The sequence below is a fragment of the Triturus cristatus genome, chromosome 3_1 (genome assembly GCF_964204655.1).
Source record: "Triturus cristatus chromosome 3_1, aTriCri1.1, whole genome shotgun sequence".
Lineage (NCBI taxonomy): Eukaryota > Metazoa > Chordata > Amphibia > Caudata > Salamandridae > Triturus > Triturus cristatus.
Genome location: NC_140583.1, coordinates 876,226,944 through 876,251,089, shown reverse-complemented (window position 1 = coordinate 876,251,089; position 24,146 = coordinate 876,226,944). Strand labels below are relative to the sequence as shown.

At 42.3% G+C, this 24,146-nt stretch overlaps 1 protein-coding gene across 1 annotated transcript in view; it reads right to left on the bottom strand.

Annotated features, from left to right (window-relative positions):
* The window catches only part of LRP2 (LDL receptor related protein 2), a 342,454-nt gene that overhangs the window by 96,262 nt on the left and 222,046 nt on the right, over positions 1-24,146 (bottom strand). Inside the window, exons 45-51 of the mRNA XM_085645360.1 lie at positions 21,254-21,379; positions 18,149-18,268; positions 16,210-16,341; positions 14,518-14,719; positions 11,891-12,186; positions 3,846-4,362; positions 1,821-1,973 (exon numbers count right to left, since the gene is read on the bottom strand). Of these exons, the coding sequence (XP_085501486.1) occupies positions 1,821-1,973; positions 3,846-4,362; positions 11,891-12,186; positions 14,518-14,719; positions 16,210-16,341; positions 18,149-18,268; positions 21,254-21,379 (1,546 nt within the window). The remainder of the gene's footprint in view (positions 1-1,820; positions 1,974-3,845; positions 4,363-11,890; positions 12,187-14,517; positions 14,720-16,209; positions 16,342-18,148; positions 18,269-21,253; positions 21,380-24,146) is intronic.

The following is a 24,146-nucleotide window of genomic DNA, read 5'->3' as shown; positions in this document are numbered from 1 at the left end:
TCCGTGTTTGGACTGCCACTGGACTGCTGCAGCTGCCAGGGATCCTGGATCCCGTGGCGCAGCGGTTAGGCTGAGTAATATGCTGGCGGTGCCGCTGCGACACCGCCGAGAATACTACGAGTTGCCTCACCACTAGTCTTTCCATGGTGGTGAGCCCACCATGGAAAGGCTGGTGGTGAGGCAACAAAGGGGGCCCTAATAGGGTCCCCTGCCAATCCAGGGGCTAGGGGTGGATGCAGATGGGCAAGTGTTTTGCCCCCTGCAAATGTGCACCCCAGTTTCTACATGGTGCGGCATGCGCCACATGGTGCATGCCGTACCATGCAGGAACGTGTTGAGCGGTGCCTGTCTTATGGTTACTTATGGGCCTTTAGACAGGCAGCTCCTTTACCTCCCTCAACACCTTAAGTCATACTCACCAAATTCGGCCAACCTGACAGAACACTTTCACCAATCAACACCATAAGACAGTCAGTAACATTAGTATGACAGTGGAGATATTAGTGTACTTCATAGAAGTTACCTACATTGAAAACCAAAACAGAGGTATAGTCAACTATTTCAGAAAATATATCTGAAAGCGAGAGAACCCCTTGGCTAGAAAGAGGCATAAGTATTCAGCTGTCTTTTATTATTTGTGTACGGTATCGATGAAATGTTGCCAAGAGAGTAAACTACTTTGTTTGGAGTTATTTGGGACCTTCTGATGTCCTTTTCAAAATGTATAAATGCCAAATCATTACAAAAGGCACTAGTAGGAACCATGTGTGCAATTCACTAAGGATTGACATTTCCCTGAGATTTCTTCACAGAATCAGGAGTGACAGAAAGTTGTGGCAGTAGATGGGGTTTACTTCAGCTGGCAGTCTACAACTCTGCAGATTGTACATTAGTACATTGCTGGCCAAGGGCGGATAAGAGGCATTGCTGGGCCATCGCCCAGCAAAAAGTTTGTAAATATCCACAAACATGCAAATTTATTTGTATTCAGAAAAATTTTCAGCATCTTTCTTACCATGAAAAGATACCCATAGAAAGGGAAGGAATAAGTCAGTTTCCAAGGGGAGAAATGATTGGATAAACCCCCACACTTCATGGGAGAATAACATTAGCAGAATCTCAAATCTGGAAAGAAATCCCCCCTTAGAGAAAAATGCATATTTTCTGCTATGCATATGCCAGAAGATTGTCTGTCATGCCCATAATCCTCTAGAGTATGTGTAATTGACTATGTCTGTCTAGAAAGCTACAATTTGAGACGATTTCCATAGTATACTCATTTGGATTCCAAATGGGTCAATCTGGGGGGAGGTTTAACATGCATTTAGTTGTCCATATTATGTGGATAGGGTTCCATTAAGATATTAAGCTCCCTTGCTTTGTCTTAATTAGTATTTGTGTTCATGTGAGCTGGAGCATTTTCTCACCGAGAAAGCCCATGTCATCCTGAATAGTGACGAAAGAAAGCAGCCATCGAGTTTTGTAAAACTGTTCAAATAATAAAGAATATTAGTTTAAAATGTTTATGGATTCTCCCAAGACAAGCAAGTAAGAGAACGTGTTATGTAATGTCTGAATATGATGAGGAAAAGATAAAATGTTATGCTGTGATAATAATGCACTCTAATGGGCCATTTTCATTCCATTCTATATTTATTCTTTCAGAACAATCAACAATAGTTTAGAAACAAGAGGATAAAAAGTATGGAATGTAAAACACATTCATGTATGGGAAAATATTGCATACTGAGTGTTTGTGGGTTCAAACTAAAGGCCTAAACATAAATCTGGTTGAAAATATATTTTTGAAGCCATCATACCCATATTTCGGATGAACCACTATTGCTCTAGGGTTCTGAAAGCAGAAAGTGTTGTTTCCATCCATACAGCGATCAGCCAGTCTTTTCCGAAATCTGCCATCCAGCTCAGCAACATTCAGAGAATCCCTGGTTGCATCCACCCAGTAGAGTTTCCTAAAATCCATAAAGACAAATAAGAGTTTTGATATGTGTTTTTTAGAATATATTTGAGGGTCACATTTTCCATTATGCCAAAAGTGCTGCATAGATTCTGTGGTATGTAACTGAAGCATAACTCTTACTTGTGCCTCCAGCAACAGATTATGAACTAAATGCAATCAAGTTTCAACTAGTTCAGATGGAAATGCTAACTTCTAATACAATAGGTGGGGGTCAGTCAACATATCAGTTTATGGCATCTCACAACAGCGTCCAAGTGAATGGTAGAGGTGGGGACAACTTACACATATGACCAGTTCTTTGAAGTTGTGCCAGAAGCTGCCTGTCCAGCCATCACACACACCAACATATAATTAAAGAGACAGAGGAAATAAAACACATTTTCCATTTTTAAGATAGATGAGAGGAATATCGAGACAATGAGTTAAAGTCCTATGGTCCTTATTCTCTTTCCGAACAGAGGACATTGGCCATTGGAACATCTCCCCCTTCTGTCAATCCCTAGTGCAGGACAAAGAAGGACTTGCAGTGCAACACATTTATCCAGGTGTCGGGGTTACCTGTTGCTGAAAATTGCTTATTATTTGAAATTAAACCCCTGAGAGTCTATCTATCCCTAGCACTGGTGGGCACCGCGTCATTTCTCTTTCTTGAGAACTGAAAGAGGAGCAGAGCTTATTAGACCAGTTCCCTCTCTTGAAAAAAACATATGCTGCACTGATGTCTGGGGTGTTTCAAAATCACCTTCAGCCACGACTAGAACATATGCTTTATTATTACAGTTACTGATCACAAGGTAAGTTGGTACCAACAATCACCATCAGCAGTTGCCAGCCTCCAGCTCTATCCTCTACTTCTAATTCCCTGCAACAGCAGGTGCAGAGAACACTCAAGCAAAGTAAATTCCATTGCATTATAGTTTGGTGCATCATCAATCACTCTTTAAGGCATGACAGAATAAAACAAACCTCCTGAGCACAATGGTAGCACAATTCTAAACACAAAATGCAATGGAGGGTCAGGCAAAAGTGATTTATTTCAAAAACCCAGTTTTGTATTTACTGTATATATGGGAAAAACTTCTTCCTCGGGGTCTCTGTTATGTAGCATGCTTGCACATCAAGTGACCCAGACCTTTAGTTCTGATAAAGCTACACTCTCCTCTTTCAGGTTCAATATCAATAACATCTGTGCTCTAGGGAATTATGCAAGAGAACTGTATCAACTTGTATTGTTATTTTTATTTTGAGCTTTTTTAACTATTATTTTTATTTTTCCATTGTTATTTATTATTTTATTCTTACTGCGAATTTCGCTGTATTATTTCCCCTTTAAAATCTCGATAAAACCATTGTACTAACAAAGGACATGTAATGTGTTTGTGATCTATTAATTCTTCCAATGACTATTGGCTGTAATGTCCTAGAGCACCTTAGACTTTCTCGATTTGGCACATTTGCTAGTAAAGTTAGAGTTCATCGTTAGACGTAATTCTCATATGTGGAACCGAAACAGGAACAAGACAAAGGCATATCTTTGGGTTTTAGAGCACCCAGTTTAACACACAAATGTACCTTCACAGTTCTATAGGGTGTGTTTAAGGTGAAACAACTTGATGACTCAGAAATTCTAGTGATGATGTATTTGCGCACAACAAGACAAATTCGAAAATTTAATAAACCACTAAATATCTTTATTGTGAAAATAAATATGCTAAATATATTTACCGCTTAATATAAGAACCCTCTCATGTATCTTACCCACCAGTTTCAAAGCACTCATCACATTCACTCTGGCACTGAAGACATGAGGAACAAACCTACTTGGGCACACAGCACCAGTCCACGAGTCCTACATGTTTCTTACCTTGCAACCCAGTCAATGGCCAGCCCTTCTCCATTGGGCACATCATAGCTGATGATTGTCTCCCGGTTTGTGCCATTCAGGAACATCCTTTCAATGACTCTTCTGCCCACATCAATCCAGTACAACCTCCTTTCTACCCTGTCAAAGTCCAGAGCCACAGCATTGCTGAGCCCTTGTAAGATAAGGGAGTAGGAAAGGCCATCAGCGGTTAGGTTTCTTAGGTAGTAGCGATTGCTAAATATGAGGTAGGGTGAGATGTTGCTGTTCTGACGACATTGTCGCCCATTGGGCTCCCGGATGTAGCCTGGGGCACATTTACATACGTATGAGCCTGCAATGTTCTCACAGGCCTGGCTACAGACAGATGGGTTGTCAGTGCATTCGTCAACGTCATCGCAGGTCCGCTTGTCTGACATGAGCCGGTATCCCGGGCGACAGGAACAGAAGAAACTTGTTTGAGTGTCTGTGCAGTTGTGGTCACAACCACTAAGAGAAGGGTTGGCACACTCATTAATGCCTGAAAACACAACAGAAATATGTAAGTCGCCTTTTGAATGATGAGTGAACTGAAGAATCAACACTACTGAAAGTTTTAAAATGTATTTTGTACATAAATGCCTGGTTTAATATCAATGACAGGCTGACCATCATTCACACACACAATATTCTTGTATTTCATCTTACTCTTTTAACGCTACTCATGGTAAATATGGTGAAGGTTACATCTAAATATTTATGGGAATTATATTTTATGACTAGTAGAAAATGTAGGCAAAAAAAGTCTTTAGTCACCAAACTTTGCAAAAACACGTTTTACAAAGGAAGTTGAATATTAGAATGGATGTGAGAGGCATGACATAGTGAGCGAAAAATATGTTCACAATAATTACTGGTTCATAAGTAATACAAATAATGTCCTACTCATTTAAAAATGAAATATGAGAGTGGGAAGGTAATTTATTTGCTTGCACCACATACAGCTCTTGAGGCACAGCCGGGAGCAGGGCACTGACAGCCCATTTTAAAACTATTGGGTTTAAATTGTCTTGGTTTCCTTTACTTTGCGCCGCATTTTTAACCTTCACCTACTCAGCAGAGTGCTTGCTGACGTAGGCTCAATTTTCCCTGCTGAAACGACGGGATTGGCCGGTCGCTAGGCCACGCCCACCTCCGTAGCCACGCCCCCTCCGACATAAACGCACGCTGTTCTCGAGCGCTGCGTTTGCTTGTACCACATACAGCTCTTGAGGCACAGCCGGGAGCAGGGCACTGACAGCCCATTTTAAAACTATTGGGTTTAAATTGTCTTGGTTTCCTTTACTTTGCGCCGCATTTTTAACCTTCACCTACTCAGCAGAGTGCTTGCTGACGTAGGCTCAATTTTCCCTGCTGAAACGACGGGATTGGCCGGTCGCTAGGCCACGCCCACCTCCGTAGCCACGCCCCCTCCGACATAAACGCACGCTGTTCTCGAGCGCTGCGTTTGCTTGCACCACATACAGCTCTTGAGGCACAGCCGGGAGCAGGGCACTGACAGCCCATTTTAAAACTATTGGGTTTAAATTGTCTTGGTTTCCTTTACTTTGCGCCGCATTTTTTAACCTTCACCTACTCAGCAGAGTGCCTGCTGACGTAGGCTCAATTTTCCCTGCTGAAACGACGGGATTGGCCGGTCGCTAGGCCACGCCCACCTCCGTAGCCACGCCCCCTCCGACATAAACGCACGCTGTTCTCGAGCGCTGCGTTTGCTTGTACCACATACAGCTCTTGAGGCACAGCCGGGAGCAGGGCACTGACAGCCCATTTTAAAACTATTGGGTTTAAATTGTCTTGGTTTCCTTTACTTTGCGCCGCATTTTTAACCTTCACCTACTCAGCAGAGTGCTTGCTGACGTAGGCTCAATTTTCCCTGCTGAAACGACGGGATTGGCCGGTCGCTAGGCCACGCCCACCTCCGTAGCCACGCCCCCCCAGGACCCCTCTGCTATATAGCATGTGTCCCCACCGGAAGCGCAGCGGACGAGCGCAGCGGGCGCGACGATGGCGCGCCGAAGGCAAGCCCGTCTGCGCCCGTCCGCGAACGACCGGGGCGCGGGGCAGGACACTCTAGCTCCTCTACCATCGATATAGGTTCTGCTAAGAGAGTGGACCAGCTGAGATTCTGCTACTCTAGCGCGACTCTGCACAATTTGGGTAGGACCGCCAACAAACTTTGTTTACATGCCATTGACCCCAACTGTATCCCACAACACTGTCACATATGTAACTATTCCTTCAGCAAGGCTCCTCTATATAAGGCCCCTACACCCAAACTTAAAATGTTGCTGCTAAATTGTAGATCGATGGTAAAACACAAGACGGAATTGCGAGAGATACTACAATCACAAGATTATGATGTGCTGTTTCTCACAGAAACATGGTTAGACGATTCTTCAGCCCCTGACATCGTAGAGGCGATACCTTTGAGTTATAGCCTTTTAAGAATCGACAGACCTAAACTACGTGGAGGTGGAATTGCATTAATTTGCAAAAAGGAATTACAATGCACACTTACTGACACTGCTAATACCCATAGCGAATGTGGGACCTTCTCAATAAAAATGACCCCATTGATGACCATTACCGGCCTTCTTATATATCGTCCCCCTGGAAACGCTACTTCTTTCTGTAACCAGCTTATAGAATCAGCTACTCAATTAGCGATAAAACATCATAACTTCATGATTTTAGGTGATCTGAATCTTCATCTGGAAGATAATAATGCTAAAGAAGCCCAAATACTTAGAACTGCTTTACAGGCGATAGGAGTAACACTGCTATCAAACTCCCCCACGCATCAACAGGGACATCTTCTTGACCCAGTCTTTTCTACCTGGGAGGATATTGAAATGCTCCCCCCTACACCTATCATATGGTCTGACCACCACCTGATCACCTTTTATATTCCCATTAACAAGAGTAAGCTAGCCCCCAATAAACCCCTGTTCACTAAACGACGAAACTGGAAAAACTACACCCCGGAACGTATGATCAGTGAATTACAGAAACACACCCCGCCAATAGGACTCTCCTTACAAGATACCTGGAAGAATTATGAAACATGGCTGAGCAAGGCACTCGATACTATTGCACCGTGGACGTCTAAACCCCCCGTTAGAAGAACCAAATCTGAACCCTGGTATACAGAAAAATTAAAACTTGCGAAAATACACTGTAAAGTGACAGAACGCAAGTGGAGGAAAAATTACTCTCCCGAGCTTAAGGAACTATATAAACTAGAGTTAAAATCATACCAGAAAATGGTTAGAGAGGAGAAAAGTTCCTTTTACCAGACAAGAATTGAAGAGGCAACTAACCCCATGAAAGAACTTTTTAGCATTTATAAGGAACTTACAAACACCACTACCCTAGATATGCAGGACACATATTCTGATGACATATGCGATCAGATAGCTGACTTCTTTGTCAATAAAGTCGAGAAAATACATGCCACTTTTTCAAACCATGTCATAGAAGGGAATGAACCACTCCCTATCCAAAAAACCACGCTCACACGTTTTATCACTCCTGACAAAGAAAAGTTGATCAGCATTATCATTAGTATCCACTCAGGATCCCCTAACGATGTGTGCCCTTTAGGTAAAATTAAAGACATTATGAACAACGGTCTTATTGATCATATCAGACACTTGATCACTTTGTCCTTTCAAGAATGCTACGTCCCAGAAGCATGGAAGACAGCACAAGTCATCCCTCTCAAAAAAAAACCAAACATTCCGGTTACTCAATATCAAAATCTTAGACCCATCTCCCTCTTGCCACAATGCGCTAAGATTATAGAAAAAATAGTCAATAAACAACTGATGACTTTTCTAGAAGAAGGAAACATACTTCATCCGACACAATCTGGTTTTAGACCTGGATACTCCACGGAGTCCGCGGTTCTTTACTCCACGGAGTGCATTCGCAAGATGGTAGATGAGGGGGAGACAGCTGCACTTGTCATGCTTGACTTAAGTGCAGCTTTCGACACTGTGCTTCATGACACCCTGTTGTCCCGACTATCAGACATTGGAGTAAGGGATCATGCCCTTGCCTGGTTTAAATCTTTTCTCTCCAAAAGATCTTTCCAAATACACTGCCCACCCTTCAAGTCATCTTCTCGCGACATCAGCTATGGGGTCCCACAGGGCTCTAGTTTGAGCCCTACCCTGTTTAACATCTATATGGAACCCCTAGCTCGAGTCGTAGAGAATTTTGGGGTGGGCATTGTCAGTTATGCTGACGACACCCAGCTCATGTTCAAACTCACCCCAGACAGCGAAAAATTTGCCACCAATTTTTCTAGCTGTATGGCAGCGGTCGCCACCTGGATGGATAATAACTGCCTCCGTTTGAATGGCGACAAAACGGAGGTGCTAGTGGTAGGAAAAAAACCTCCATATGGTCCCAGGCTTGGTGGCCTACTACACTGGGCGATTGTCCTCACCCAGTCGAAATGGTCAAAAACCTAGGAATAATGATTGACTCGGATTTGTCGGGAAGAACACAAGTCAATAAAACAATTGGCAAATGTATGGGTACGTTAAAAATCCTGCGTAAGACTATTGATCTTGTTCCCATGGAAGCAAGGAAAACATTAGTGCATGCATTGATAACGCCCCACCTGGATTATGGAAACGTTCTCCTTTTAGGTGCGAACCAAAAACAACTGCACCAGCTTCAATGCATTCAAAATGCGGCCGCCCGCATGGTACTAGGTTTACCAAAAAGAACATCCGCTACAGCAACCTTATCCAAGCTTCACTGGCTTCCAGTTAGAGAAAGAATCAGATTTAAGGCTCTCTGCTATGCCCACAGAATTGCACACAACAAAGGACCCACTTATTTGAGAAATCTTCTTACTATCCACCGCCCTACCAGAAACCTCAGATCCTCGGGTATGTCACAATTCAAACTTCCCCGGATCAATAGAGCAAGACTAGGCGGTCGCTCCTTTAGTTTTCTTGGAGCAAAGCACTGGAATGCCCTGCCAGTTCATCTGAGAATGGAACCATCAGAAATCCTCTTTAGAGCTAAACTAAAAACTCATCTCTTCCCTTATTAACATTTCCCTGTCTCTCTGTCTCGGTGAGCTGTAAGGAGTTTTTGTCAGCAATCAGCGCGGGGATACACAGTTGTGCAGCCATGCGCTTTATAAAACGCTTTATTATTATTATTATTATTATTATTTAAAATGGCAAAAATGAATTCACTAATTTTTAACTAATAGTAAAAAAGTATCCTCCACTCACAGATGCACAATATGTACATTAAGGTTCTGAGATACATTACATCCTTAAGACTCGTACAGCAGCAGTTATCTAAATTGCTCCTTGTCAATGATAACAGTGAATGAGTATATTTCATGTAACCCTTGGATGAGCGCATGGAAATGGAGAGAGCTCCCCAATCACCTTTTGTTTTCATTATAAAATTAATTTTGTTTGCTTAATATATGAAAGGTGTGTTTGGCTTAGAGTATACCATCTAACTTATGGTGGAAACAACCCCTCATAGATTTTACTTATAAGCACATAAGGGTGGTTCGGGGAGTGGGAGGGCGGCATGCTGGGCCCACTCGGTGAGTGGAGGCCCCCCTTTAACCTACCAACTGAGGACTGCCCACCACTTTACAGATCCCCATTTTGTCACTTTGCCTAATTAGAAATAAAGGTCCTGGACACGATAAAAAAAGGATTACTCAGACCATTTCTTTTGTCATATACTGACGAAATTGCTAGAATGTTTGAGGGTTATAGATGAAAACCTGTGTTTTGCATGTGAAAACATAAGCAACATTTTGGGATTGGCACTTTGATTTAGTATTGAATTAATTAAATCTAAAAGTGGCATGGATATCTCAATACATCTTGGGAAATGACTTGGGCCTAGATGTCAACGCTGCTCTCCACTTCATCTGATCACCATTAGTGGAACCGCACCTTAAAATACATAGAGCGGCATATTTATTAAATATTCTTGCAACACAGCAACCCACCTTGCCTCGTTGCGTCAAAGGGAGAAGGCAGGAATATGAAGCATTCTTGCTGTCTGAGTTGGCACACAACCTGCTGCCTAGCACCAATGCATTAATAGTAAATCTGGGAATGCGCCATGCTCCGCATATGGAACATCCTGCTGGAGCACAGTAACATAAGGCAGCAAATTGCGGTGCCCTGCTTTGCTCCACATTTACCAAGCCACGCAGGGCCATGCAAGGTGGCTTTGCGTAGCTTGATAAATGCCAATGTAGGTTTTGTGTCACCCTCCTCCCCCACTGCATGGCACAAGGGTGACGCAAATCTGTAATAAATATGCCCCAGAATGTGATAAATGTAGTGCAAGTGTTTGGCTCTGATCTGAATATTTTCACCAAGTCAACTCTATCACCATAAGCATTTTATGGCACCTATGCATTCTTTGAGGGACTCTCCCACTTTTGTCGTTGCCCACGGGATGACCCTGGTCACCACAGTAACAAAATATAATCTAGATGACTGCAAATTTGTCAGTGCAGGCATCATAGTCAAGGCAGTGGAATTAACCCACACATATACTCATTTTATCATTCAAAAAGGTAGCAATCATGGAGAGGCCTCTTCACTAGTAGTGTCATTGACTGAAGTACAAAGAGAACAGCCAATTGGGATTTGAAATCGAGGAATAGTCAGGCCCATGGCTCTTGTGAAAGGAGCACTTTACTTGCTGGAAAACTAGTACCTGGACGCTGTGTGCTGGAAGATAGTTCTGTGTATCGAGAGGGAGCTTCTGGTCAGGGGACCATATTTACACCACCTACTGGGGGCACCTAAACTGCTTTCAGCTGATGGGTCTTCTTGTGCAACATTCTTCCAGTCAGATGTTGGACTGGGAGAAATTTTGTAGACTTGGTTCCAGTAGAGGGGACTCACCAACCACTTCTGCAAGAAGCCTTTGTTACTGAAGGCCATTCCAGATGTTACCAGCATTTACAACTGCCTACAAACTTCTCAGCCTGCATTCCCAAAGCCTTCACCTTTCCCACCTATTTGAAAGCTTCAGTGCTCAGTTAAAAGACCCAGCCCCAGTCATAGCATCATCTGAAATGACATTGGGCTTTGTATTTTGGGGGATTATTTTAGGTACTGTTGCTGACTATAAGTCTTTTATGATCACAGACTTTTTTCTTGGAGCTAAATATTCTATCCTTTCGATTCTCCTGACTAGAAACTGCTCGTGAATGTTTACCCCAAAAAGACTTTGCCTATTGAGTCTTTGGTAACGTTTATTTTAAAAAATTAACCGATTTGCGGCCAAAAAGGTGCCAGAATAATTATCTCTTGAAGGGTTACTTGTTATCAATTTCCTCTTACCATTTTTATTTTTTTTAAAGTATACTTTTATTTAAAATTGTATATACTGCAAGCTATTTATCTTTTACTGAATAATCATTTGATTGGTAAGGTAAACATAACACCTTCATATTTGATCTGAAAGCCGCTTTGCTGCTCAGGCCAACCTAGCAAATGTTAATCAATGTTGAACTCATTGAAACCTCTTTGTCTCTCAGGGTCCTCTTTTTTTAACACTGGGGTAAGCTCAGTGACAGCTCCCTCAAGAGTATGGCCTTCCTGGCCCTCACCCTGTCTGGTGGAGTTCTTATAGAATGACTAGGCCAAGTTGGTATAAGTTTTCTAGTCGGATGGAGAATCATACACTTAACTAGGTGGACGATATTGAAAAATAAGTTCTTTGGGTGTTAAATCAAATGTTTAACATTAAACTAATGTAAGAAAAAGAGTGATGCAAGTATATAAACACAGAAATGGCTGCATTAGAAAGATTAGTATTTTATAAGTAAATAAAATTGTAACTCCATAGGTTCAATCTAGTGCAGAGGAAAGTCTGGATAAACACTACCGAAGACATAGTTTGTCATAAACACATCAGAGTCAATACAAATATCAGTTTAGTATGACCTACTTTCCCTGTCAGGACCCTATCCAAAATGAAGCTGTACGTACCGCATCCTTTTTCGTCGCTATTATCAGAGCAGTCATCGAGGCGATTACAAATTTTCACTGCTTCTATACAATGCCCATTGTCACACTGGAAGTGCTGTGGAGCACACGTTGCTTCAGGAGTGCTGCAAAGGTGTTCCAGCTCATCCGACTCATCGCCACAGTCATTATCTCCATCACAGACGAATGCCTTAGTAATGCAGCGGCCATTTTGACAGGTGAATTGATTCTGCTGGCAGGTTGGGTAAGTGCAGCCACGCTCGTCACTACTGTCACCACAGTCATTGCGTCTGTCACACCTAGAAATAACCCGCAGGATTAGGTACGATCCAGGTGTAGCATGTGCATGTGTGGGTGTCTGTGTGTATGAGTGTGAGTGGCCCAAGTTTAACCTATACGGTGAGGACTGTGTGTTTAGTTACTTCGAGCAGTGTATCAAAAACACTAAAAGCGTGGTTAGGTTTGCTTTGGTCCGCTTTATAACCTGCCCCAGTATGAAGACGTAGGGTGTGTAGTTAAAACAGTAAATACAGACTCTATTACAGTCAATTACATAACCAGTCCTCATAAATTTAGATATGATATGTTGTGTGTCTGTCCACCCACGTCTGAACAATATAGGTGGATGATGGATGAAGAGTGTTATTGCAAAGAGGCTGCTATGCATTAACAGTTGGTAATCATGAATCATTTTCACTAATCACTCTCACTTGGGTCATAACTGCAGTGTGAAAAAGCAATAGAAGAAAAAAAACATCACCAGACTCCAATAATATTGAAATAGAACAAGAGAATGTTGAAAGCTCCCAGGAAGGTAATAAAAGAGCAATGAGCTAGGACTAGTGGCATATGCACTCTGACACAACATTTCAATACTCTTTTCTCTGGCTTGTTGAGTTAGCAGTGAATTTAATAACATCAGGGATGAGACATTAACAACGAGTGGGCTAGGTATCACTCTGTTACAAGGGCTTGTCAAGGGAGGGAGTGGGAAGCCGCAGAAATACCACACCCATGTATTGACAGCACGCAGTATTACAAATACCAAGGGCCTCATGTAGGTGGCCTGGCATTTACCACTTCATAAATACCGAATCATACCGATTCGGTATTTATGAAGTGGTAAATGCTATGTAGGGTATTTATGCGGTAAAAATTACCGATTCGTAGAAATTCGGTAATTACCGAATCGGTATTTACCGATTCGGTAATGAGGCATACCTTCCCATTGATGGGAAGGTATGCCTCATTACCGATTCGGTAAATACCGATTCGGTAATGGGGGGAGCACATGCAAGGGTGGCAGGGTGTCACATTGACACCCTGTTGCACCCCTGATTCGGCCATGTGTGCACATGTGGCGCACATACATGCCCTAAGGGCATGTATGTCTGCCACATTGCACACTTAAACGTGCACAAAAATGCTTTTTTACACCTATTCGTTATTTACCACCAACCTTTAGTTGGTGGTAAATAACGAATCCCCACACCCACCACACACTCCCCCTACATCTCATTTCATGATTCGGTATTTACCGATTCGGTAATTTTACCGATTCGGTAAATACCGAATCATGAAATGATCCCCCTACATCTCAAAAGCCTAAATACCGGTCGGTAACGGTATATTTACAGAAAATCGGCCGTTACCGGCCGGTATTAGGCTTCCTACATGAGGCCCCAAGTGCGGTATTATATCACCTCTATAAGCTTTTACCTATGGAATGGGGTATAATGGAGCGAATCTGTGTTTTCACACCGAATTCTATTGGGTTTTCCAACATGTCAGGCACTTTTCCATGGAAATAGTCCACCGGGCTTCCATTGCTCAAATACGGCAGTAAAAAAATCCTAAGGTGCAGGTTTTACAGCGAAACTCAAAATTTCTGATTCAGGAAGGAAATCGAGCCCCGAAGGCTGGTCAATCCACTTTCCATTCTCTGTACCATTTACAAAATGTATCTGAAGTAAAACAATGGTGTCTCATTTAAGGGAAATGGCCTTTCTCTCAGCTCAACACTTAACTGATTTAAATAAGAGGTGTCATCCCACAAATAGGGTTGGGATCTCATGCTCTTAGACCCACGGTGACATCAAGTGAAGTGGCATCACAGGACCTCCCACGCTGATGAGAGGCCATTGTGTTTTTGAAGCATTCTTTATTGGAAGTTCGATCCTTCAAAACGTTACTAAGTAATGACTGATAAAAGTGGGATATTTTGAAAGAATTCAGAGGGAATGTATTTTCCCTATGGGGGCAATTTTAGGAAGGAGACACCCGAAATAAAGCAATTTTAGCTTAAAAAAGGGAGTCTTCCATATGAATCAAATCTATTGTCATGCATGAAACATCCATCAATGAAAACGAGCAAAACCTTAAGGCATATTTGCTTTTAAAGTTGTTTTTTTAAGAGAAAGGGCTACAAAGCAGTCCCCAGTTTGTTGCAAGCAATAAAGAATAAGGGTCCTAACCCACTCTGGACTACCACACTTAAGCAAAATTCTCATTTACAAACAAAAATACCGAGAGTTTTTGCTCCAAAGCAAAAAACTCTGAAGCTGAAAATATTGGACAAACCACCTGTCGTGTTGCCAGAGCTTCTGGGCACTACTAGTTTTGTCACTAACCTGTAAGAATTGCGGACACACAGTCCGTTGTTGCAGGTAAACTCATTTTCACCGCACGATCTTCGGGTACAGTTCTGATGTTCATCGTAGGCATCAGCGCAGTCAGCATCCCCGTCACAGACCCACCCTTGAGGGATGCACCTCCGCATGGGGGGTCTGTTGTTCACGCAAGTGAACTCAGATCCTGTGCAGTTTCGACTCGCTAAAGACCAATGAACAAATTAGCAGCAAATCAGATGTTCACAAGCAAGAAGTATTTATGTATCTCAAACCCTTTACATTGTATGTTATTTTATGTATGTTTTGTATGTAAATGACCGCAGCCACTGACCAACTCCCTTACTCATTCATTATTGCATTCATTATAAACCTTTCTTCGGTTTATACATAGGAAACCACAAAAGTTCACAATAGCAATGACACAGTTACTCCCTTACTTTGCACCTAGTGAATAGGTGTGGCTGAGGATTGTCAGTACTTTGTAGCACCATCTCACTATTGCATACTTAGACATTAGCTCCAATGAAGCCACACTGGATGTTTGTTGTAATTATGTGTAAGAATAGCCTACACACAACCAGCTGATACTACAAAGTTGTCACTAATATATATGGCCGTCTTAATATAGATGCACATGCTCAATGCTAATTTATGTCTGGCAGAGCCTCATTTGGTACTGTGTATGTGCAATGGTGTGTGTGTGTGTGTGTGTGTGTGTGTGTGTTTATAGAAAGAGGTCAGTAACGTGAAGCCACGGCATGTAACCAACAAAGATGCTCAAGTACACTGTTCCAGTTTCATAAAAAGTATATAAGTGGTTTAACAACTATCTTCATTAATCAGAAATGATCAGGTTTTTGTCATGAGCTCTGAATTCTTAACATCCAAATCAAAATAAAGACAGACAGACAGCCAGGACAGTGGTTGATCATACTTGGACTAGGAGAATTCATGCCACAGCGCTCACTTGACAACTCTAGCTAACTTTCGACAAATAATGCGGATTTATGAACTCAGATCACAGCATTGTCTATAACTTCCAATTGTGAAAACCTGATTAGAAATTCAAAATCAAGGACACGCTGATGTCAACAGCTGTATGACTCTACCCAACATGACTCTGCACTATGGGAGAATGCCCCATTCAGACACAATTTTAGTCTCACATTTTATGTGAGACTTTATGAGGTGGTGGGAAATGAAATATAAATGACAACACTTCGGAAGCAGAAAACTTGTTCTAGAACATTACATTAGTATTTAATTTGCACACAAAAATTATAGTAAGTGCCAGGGCCCTCGTCAGGAGGTCCTTGCAGCTTACACCACCTATTGCCTCTGTCAGAGGTGCCAATGACAGCGCCAACACACTACTAATCATCACACTCACGAGAGTGACAATTCCAAGCCCCCAAAGATATACAAACGGCCTGGGTTGGTAGGTATTAGTCATAGTTATTGTTTATTGAATTAATAATCAGCTGTTGTCCTAATCTCTCAATTCGACTGACAGTGCCACCATGTGCAGACTGTCGTAAGTGCCGGTGCTGACAATTAAGTGCTGGTGCCGAGACCCGGAAACTATAGGCTCAAATTAAGCACTGCTAGAACTAGGTGCTGGACAAGACTGGCTTTCACTTATCCCTTTCTCTGCATCTGCCACCTTTAGACATCTTTTTCTAACATACTCACCGCAGTTATGTCTCTGGTCCTCATCACTCATGTCGCCGCAGTCGTTGTCCCCATCGCAGATCCACGCCCCGGGGATGCAGCGGCCATCATCACACCTGAACTGCTCACTCGAACAGGTCTGCACATGAGCAGCTTTGAAATGAACACAATCATTTCAATCGTTATTATAGGCTATAGATTCATTGATACATCCCCAGGATAACTAGCATTGACACATCCAAGAGAGCTGCTCCAAGCAAGCTGAAGCTATCGCGATTTTTATTGCAAGAATATGTCACAAATATAAAAATAAAAAATAAATAAAACATGAAGCTATCTAAACGTGAAAGGTGCCTGCTTGCAATAAATGTTCTCTTTTTAAAACATATTAACCATTGCATTACATTTAATTTTAATAGAGTAGTGCAGTGCTTTCCAACAGGCAGGTCTAATTATAACAGGCATTGAAACCCTACTGAGGTTTTATGCACATCACAGAAAAATATATTTCCTAATGACACACACTAAAAAAAGTTACTGTTCGCTTTACATTAATGTAAACTGAAGACATAGTTTAAACACACCAGGATGACTGAACAATTAAAATTGTTAAATGCCCAAAGAACGGGCAGAAACATAGTATTGTCCAAAGAAGCTGATGGCCCGACAGCCCGGCACTGAAATGAACTTCTTCTTAGGTGGATGTGCACGTGAGCTGGTAAAATGCTCTCGGTCATAAAGGCAAGAGAGGCATTTGCTGAAGTGGGGGGACTGACTGTCCTGCACTGCAAGCTCTGGTGGGCAGAAGCAAAATGTGAGTGACATTTGAGCAGACCAATGTTTGAAGGGATACCTTTTAGGTAAGAAACTTTGAATGCATTTTTATTTATGAATTTTTCTATTGCATGAGGAAGGAGAACAGCTAAAGCAGTCTGAAGTTAGGAGTAAAAACAGCCTTACGAATAGATTTCCTGTTCAGATATACTTAGCACCAGGCCACTATTACAAGGACGCATTATTCCTAGCTGCGACCAGATGCATTCATACAGCTCTATTACATTATCAACATTGTAAATGCATCATTATTCTATATATCTGAGTAAAATTAAAGGAAATATGGTTCTGGAAAAGAAAAATGACATGGCCTTCAGTAGTATGAAATTTCAAATCAGCCATAAGGCTATCACATAAAAAGATGATTGGCTGCCTTCTGTTACTGAATGTGTAAACCATAACAGAGATGCTTGAGTTCACGCGCAGCTCGTACAAGGTATTTAATGCCTTCAAAGCTGACAGTATATCATAGGAGATGAGCTGGATCAGACCAGCCAGAAGACACATTGTACCATAAAAAATATCTACAAACAAAAATGTGGATAAATATGTATGTGAGATTCAGAACATAATCCTTTCAACCCCCGATCAGAACACTAAACCCGCAGCTGGGCCAAATGATTCGGTCCTTAATGTTATAACTACCTCCCATTGATTTAATTCTAAGGAAGTTGCTTAACTGCACTGCATTATTAACTAAACTCTGCACTTAGGAGCAGGGCTCTTGCTTGGGAACTTTGGTATCTAACCATATTGTTGACCTGATCCACCCCATTTATTATTTGGGTTAATTTGTCTAAAACGAAACTGTCTTTCCTCCACAAAAATGGAAGACTTTGGGAAGGACCAGCAATGTTAGAAAGGTCAGAAAGCAAAACACTGGACCAAACAATGATCTGAAGGTGGACTGTGGCCAAAAGCTACAGCTCATCATTATGCCTTCTAATTCCAGTTGCGATTCCTGCATGAAAGCCTGGTACAACTGACCGAGTTTGGAAGACCTTGTTGAGAACCCAGAGGCAGAAATTTAGACAGCTTTTAAAATAATATTGATGGAATTATGTGGCCATTTTATACACCTGTACTTCATATCTGAACCAGTTTTTAAATTTAGAAAGCTACTTACCACAAGACGGTGGTTCATCCGAGCCATCAGCACAGTCCACCCCACGGTCACAGTACCAGTGAGAAGGGATACAGCGTCCGGATGTACAGCGAAACTCACGGTCTGTGCATGTCATAGAAACTGGAACAAAAATAGAAAAGATTAGTCATTTTTTTTCAACTACTTATTCTGCTTGTTTGTCTATTGTGAATTAAAATATTGGCTTTGGAGAGGAAGTTCAAGTGCATTTACCTGATTACAGTATATTACATCAAATAGTACAAAATCACTGGACATAAGGGGAATGGAAGAAGGCCGTAGGATATAAACTAAATCAGAAAGGATCAATGCCAGTCAGAATACCCTTTGGCCAGATGTCCCAGCATCAGAAATAGACAGGGGCTTAGGAAACCCGAGGATGTCAGAAAAAGTCAAGCTCAGGTAGCCAAAGATATCCAATTAGCGTATCGTTCCACTATCTCTAGTTCCATTCGCAGCTGTTAATTTATGTATTTTGACTTGAACTTAAGTTGTGAAAAATGTGTTCTTTTTCTCCAGGAATTGTCTGGGAGATCTTTAGTTCCACACCATTTTATTTCATTCTCTGAAAGTTTTTACGGTCTATTAATCTATAACATAAATCTGGAGAAAAACAAATTTCAAGGAGTGGACAGGGAAGGGTCCCATGTGTTTTTCGTAATGATACTTGTGAGATCTTCGCAGTGATTTTGCAGGTTAGTCTAATACATAAAATCATGAGTATATAACAGAAGGTAAACTCTGGCCCTCAGAACATTGCATCAACAGAAATAATGTTCCCCTGAATGAGATGCAAGAAGAACTATGCCACTAAGTTAGAACACTGAGTCAAAAGAAATAATGTTCCCCCGAATGGGATGCAAGAAGAACTTTACCACTTAGAACACTGCATCAACAGAAATAATGTTCCCCTGAATGGAATGCAAGAAGAACTTTACCACTTAGAACACTGCATCAACAGAAATAATGTTCCCCTGAATGGAATGCAAGAAGAACTTTACCACTTAGAACACTGCATCAACAGAAATAATGTTCCCCTGAATGGAATGCAAGAAGAACTTTACCACTTAGAACACTGCATCAACAGAAATAATGTTTCCCCGAATGGAATGCAAGAAGAACTTTACCACTTAGACCACTGCATCAACAGAAATAATGCCTCTCAGCATATAATGGAATGGAAACTCTGAGCCTCCGATCACTATAGCAAGAGAAATAATGTCTCTAAGGTACAACGAATGGAAACTACGCCCCTCACAATGCATTTTTGAGAGATAAATGGCTCTTAGGGTTGCAATGTCAAGGCAAAGCATGCCTACCCTTCTGCATAAAGCACCAAGAGAAACAATAGCCATGAAAACACAATGAAAGCCACACACAATGAAAAGACGTCCTTGCTGCAGCAGGCTGTTCCTCTGTGGAATAACTGACCTCCTGGGCATTTAATCAAAATATGGCTCCCGGTAAGCTGTAGTAACACCTTCGTCGTTGGAATGTACTTATAGCGGAGGTACTTGGGCATGCTAGGCTGATATAACATTGTGAAAAGAAGCTTGATATGTCTGTCTTGATTTGTTGCATTGCAGTAGCTCTTGTCATTTAAGGTAAGAAGGTGGAGTTCTGGCTACTGAGTAATATGGGTTTGTGGAGTGAATACACTTGGAAACATTTAAAAACATGTTCTTGCATTATCACACAACTATTGATTCATGTTCAGCTGCGGCTCTTCTGCTAAGGTGGAGGAGAGCTGCCCCAATGCTCTTTGAGCAGTGGAAAAAGGAAAAATAAAATGATAATAACATAAGTTTAATATCATTTTATTATTTCGAGGCAGTTTTACGAGGCGGGCGAGGCTGTCGTCACAGCCAGCTGGGGGAAGGGGGGTTGGGCCACTTAAGTGCGCATTACGGTTTTATATCCCCCCCGGACTACTCTGTGGCAGCCGCCACTGTTCATATTTGCATGTTGAGAGTCAATCTAAGAATATTGACTGACCATGGGTTCAAGTCTGTACTATACACACCACTCAAAATGAATGGACAGAAAATAATGTTCAGAGACACTCGTGTTCAATGTTCCTGCAAGTGTAAATGATATGAAAAAATCTGTAGCAGTGGTTGCAGCGGCATTGCAACTCAGAATTAGATGCTATCCACATGCCCTTTCATGGAGTAACTTTACAACTCCTCCAGGATGGCAAAAGGTTCGATTTCAGTTTATGAATTCCCAAAAACATGCGCTTGTGCGAGTTTAGAAACTTGCAAGGCAAACCACGCCTTGTGGTGCCCACATCCCGCCTCTCGTGTGGAATTTACTTCCGGGGATTTTCCATACTGATGGCAGAGAGATTTGAAGTATTACATCTATTTCCACCTTCAGGAATCCTTTTGTGAATTCCTGATAGTGAGTAAATGAGGTATTTAAGCCATAAACATACATTTTTAATGCATTAATCTGGCCCAGAAATCCAAATTAGTTATCTGCAACACCCAGCACGGATCCAGTCCTTCAGGGCCTTCCTTGGTCCCCCTCCCCTAGGCTGAAACATGAATTATTGAACTTCAACCACTGTGATCGAAATTGTTGTACACACAGATTTCCAACTTTAAAATATACATATATGTGCTCAAAATTGCAATGTCCCAAAAATGTTTGAGCAGATTAGTTTCAGTCAGCGGCGTACCGTGGTTTGCCACAGCGCCCGGGGCAACATTTTAAAAGAAAGTGTTGCACCCCCTAACCCGTGGACTGTTAACTCAGGAAGTGCTAACGGTCCTCGGGTTACGGGCGCAATACTTTCTTTTACAATGTTGTGCCCCTCAGAATTTTGCACCCAGGGCAACTGCCCCTGTGGACCCCCCCCCCATGCTACGCCACTGGTTTCAGTCACCGGTTTGCCTGATTGTCCTTCTCCGTGATTGCAACATAACTTCTAATATTATCACAGGAAAAATCCAACATTGAATGTTTTTTTAATCAGAGCCCTGGTTTTATCTCTGGATGTTCACTAGCCTGTGCGTTGAGAAGAGATATGAGTCTGTGAGCCAGGAGAGTGCCAGAACACGGCCTGGAGGCCTATCAACTTACGGCAGTGAGTGGCGCTTTCATCGCTCATGTCCCCGCAGTCATTATCGCCGTCACAAAGGTAAGTCCGAGGAATGCAGATGTTTGTGCTCTGGCATTTCGTGAAGCCTGGTTGACAAGTGCGGTCAGCTTTAAAAAGAAAGAAAGAGACAGAATTGAATGGAACATTTTTCTTTTGACATCATCAGCATGGCTTTCATCTAGCACAGTTAGGGCTTCCATTAATACCAGATAACTAGAGCTCTTTGTCTTCAAAAGAGTTGAAACCAGAGGGTGAGGGTAGAGTTATTTTCTGCTCCTGAGACCAGAGCTAAAGGGAATTTAAACAAGCTAAACAAAGACAAATACATATCTAGAAATTTGGCCCTTTATAGCTATTTTTAACATTATTCTCCATCTAAAGAAAAATCAAAGTCCTGATGGATATTGTAGGTAAACAGGGGTTTGTGCTACTGTGTCTGCCAAGATGAAAATACTCCTTAGTGGAACAACATGTGCTGCTCAAAAGACACTTATTTAAAACGAACAACAAGATCATCAACCCAGGAGGCAAACCTCATCCGTTGTCCCACTCAGCTGCTCTCTGCCTCCTCCTCTGCGTGTGTACACCAAGCCTCTTGCACCAAGGTTAAGAAGCAGCAGTGCCATCTTTCGAGAATGTGTCATTAACACCTACATCTACATCTTGCTCGACAGACGAATGAGTGCCTGTGAGCCTGCTTCGCCCATTGCTTCGAAGGCATTCTGTCGCCAACCTACCTAAATGACTGGCATTGAACTCCAGCAGTTTTCATAATAGTAACATTACCCGCTGAATAGGAGGCTACAAGCCCGCTCCTTGTTTCCTTCCAATTCCAATCACGCATTTCTGAAACCTTTCATAGGATTCGGGGGTATGGCTTAGTGGGTAAACTGCTGACCTTTGCCCATGGCCACCTGGGTTGTAATTTGGGCATTGGTGCTTGACTGACACGCTTGTGATCTTTGTAAATCACTTCATCTCTGTGTTAGATTATACAAATGTGTTTCTTGTCTTGCTTTATAAGGGACATATAGACATAATGCATCCCACACCATACATGAAAGAGGCACTGCAGGTCACCCAGGAGTTCGGTGATTTCGAAGGAAGCTTGCAATATCCTATTTATTGTGCAGTTTGAGACACATTATTTCTTATAATTGGATCATACCCATCCCCCCCGCTCCCTTTCCCCCCGTTCTGCTTCCTCTACAGAGCTCCCTGGTCGACCAAGAAAAGGCATACCCACTGCTGTTTTAATTTTTGGATTCTGGTACAGGCAGGTTGTTGCAAAAACAAAGTAAGTATTCAAGGTCTTTGAATGCAGAGCAAATAGTAGGTCTGGATGAGATGGGCACACCTTTTAAATGGCCACCACCTCTGTAATGAAGGCCTACCCGTGTCCTTTGCTATTCACAGGAAGCGACAAGCTGTGAGCAGGCAGTGGCGAGGGCCTCGAGATGGGTTAAGATGGTCTGATGCTCTCAAATACAAATGTAGGGTCTGGAGGGTAACCGCACCTGTGCTGGCGGTGCCCTTTTGCCAATATATAACATTCTTTCAGTGGGAGAGCCAACCCATGAGGTCATCGAGGTAGCAGAATTGGGCTGCCATGTGCAGAGTAGTTTGAGAAGCTATGCTGCCGTCGAAAGATGTGACAGGGTTGAGTTTTCCCTTCTTCAGGGGCAAAGTCGCAGAGGACAAGGATGAGACCCGCCCCTACCCTGCACAGTCACAGCACAAGTCTATAGCTAGCCATCAGCGTCAGCTACACTTGTAACACAACCCGAGACAGTGCAGGTGACAGGCAGACTTTGGCCTCCTCAAATGGGGAAATCACCAATGGGAGGAGGTGAGCCCTTCAGCCAGACTGCACATAGCACGACAAGCCAGTGTGGTTATTTCACTACTTGTTTGTAATGAGTTACTACGAGCGACTAGTGATGGAATCTTATTATAGGACCTGCTCTGATGGCAGAGTGCACCTGAGAAAGAAATCATCAGCGTCTATAATTGGGAGACTGTACTCTCTCAATTCGTTTTTAATGTACTGTCTCACATATTGTCTTGTTATTGCGTCCTTCATCACCTTCACTGGCTCTCTGCGAAACTATTCTCAAGCCAATGACCCAAAGCACAGCCTTGTCACTGTGCCCATTCATAAATAGATGCCATCTTTTAGGGCAGCAGCTCTGATGTCCTGTTTCTACTACTTCCAGTCTCTGCACAGACATATCCCCCAGCATCCCTTGCTGCACAGTGTTACTTTCGTAAAGACTATAACCCTCACTTCACAATCTCAATATTGAACGGGGGGCTTTTCTCACGAGCCAACTTGCCCCCAACAATGTAAACAGCAGTGCCCCCTTTGCTCTGAACCATTAACCGACTTCAAGCGTGAAGGCGCATTTCGAACAAAAAGTTCTACACAATAATTTTCTTTACGAGACCGAGGATTCAAACTGTTAATGCTCTCAAAATAAACTTCGACCTACTCAACTAGTGTATTATTGGTTCTCAGGTCAGGAAGAAAAGAGTGTAAAGGCTGAAGTGTTTGTTGGACAAATTTGGCCTTTTACTATGACAGAGTGGTCTACCCATGATCCTTCAGTGATCTTAAGCTCCCTTGTCACTCCAACCACGCCTCGTTTATTGTGATCTGGCACCTGGGCGAGTGCCCCAAGTATCCTATTGTGACACATTCTGCTCATACATACCACTCAAGGTCCATCTTAAGAAACCAAAAATTGGTACATTTGCCGTATCTAAGGCTTTTGTCATAATATCTACTAATCACAATTTTATTACACGCAAAAAACTATTTGTTGTGGCCTCCTTTTAGAGAGCAGGGGGCCTTGTTCAATCTCTAGTGTCATT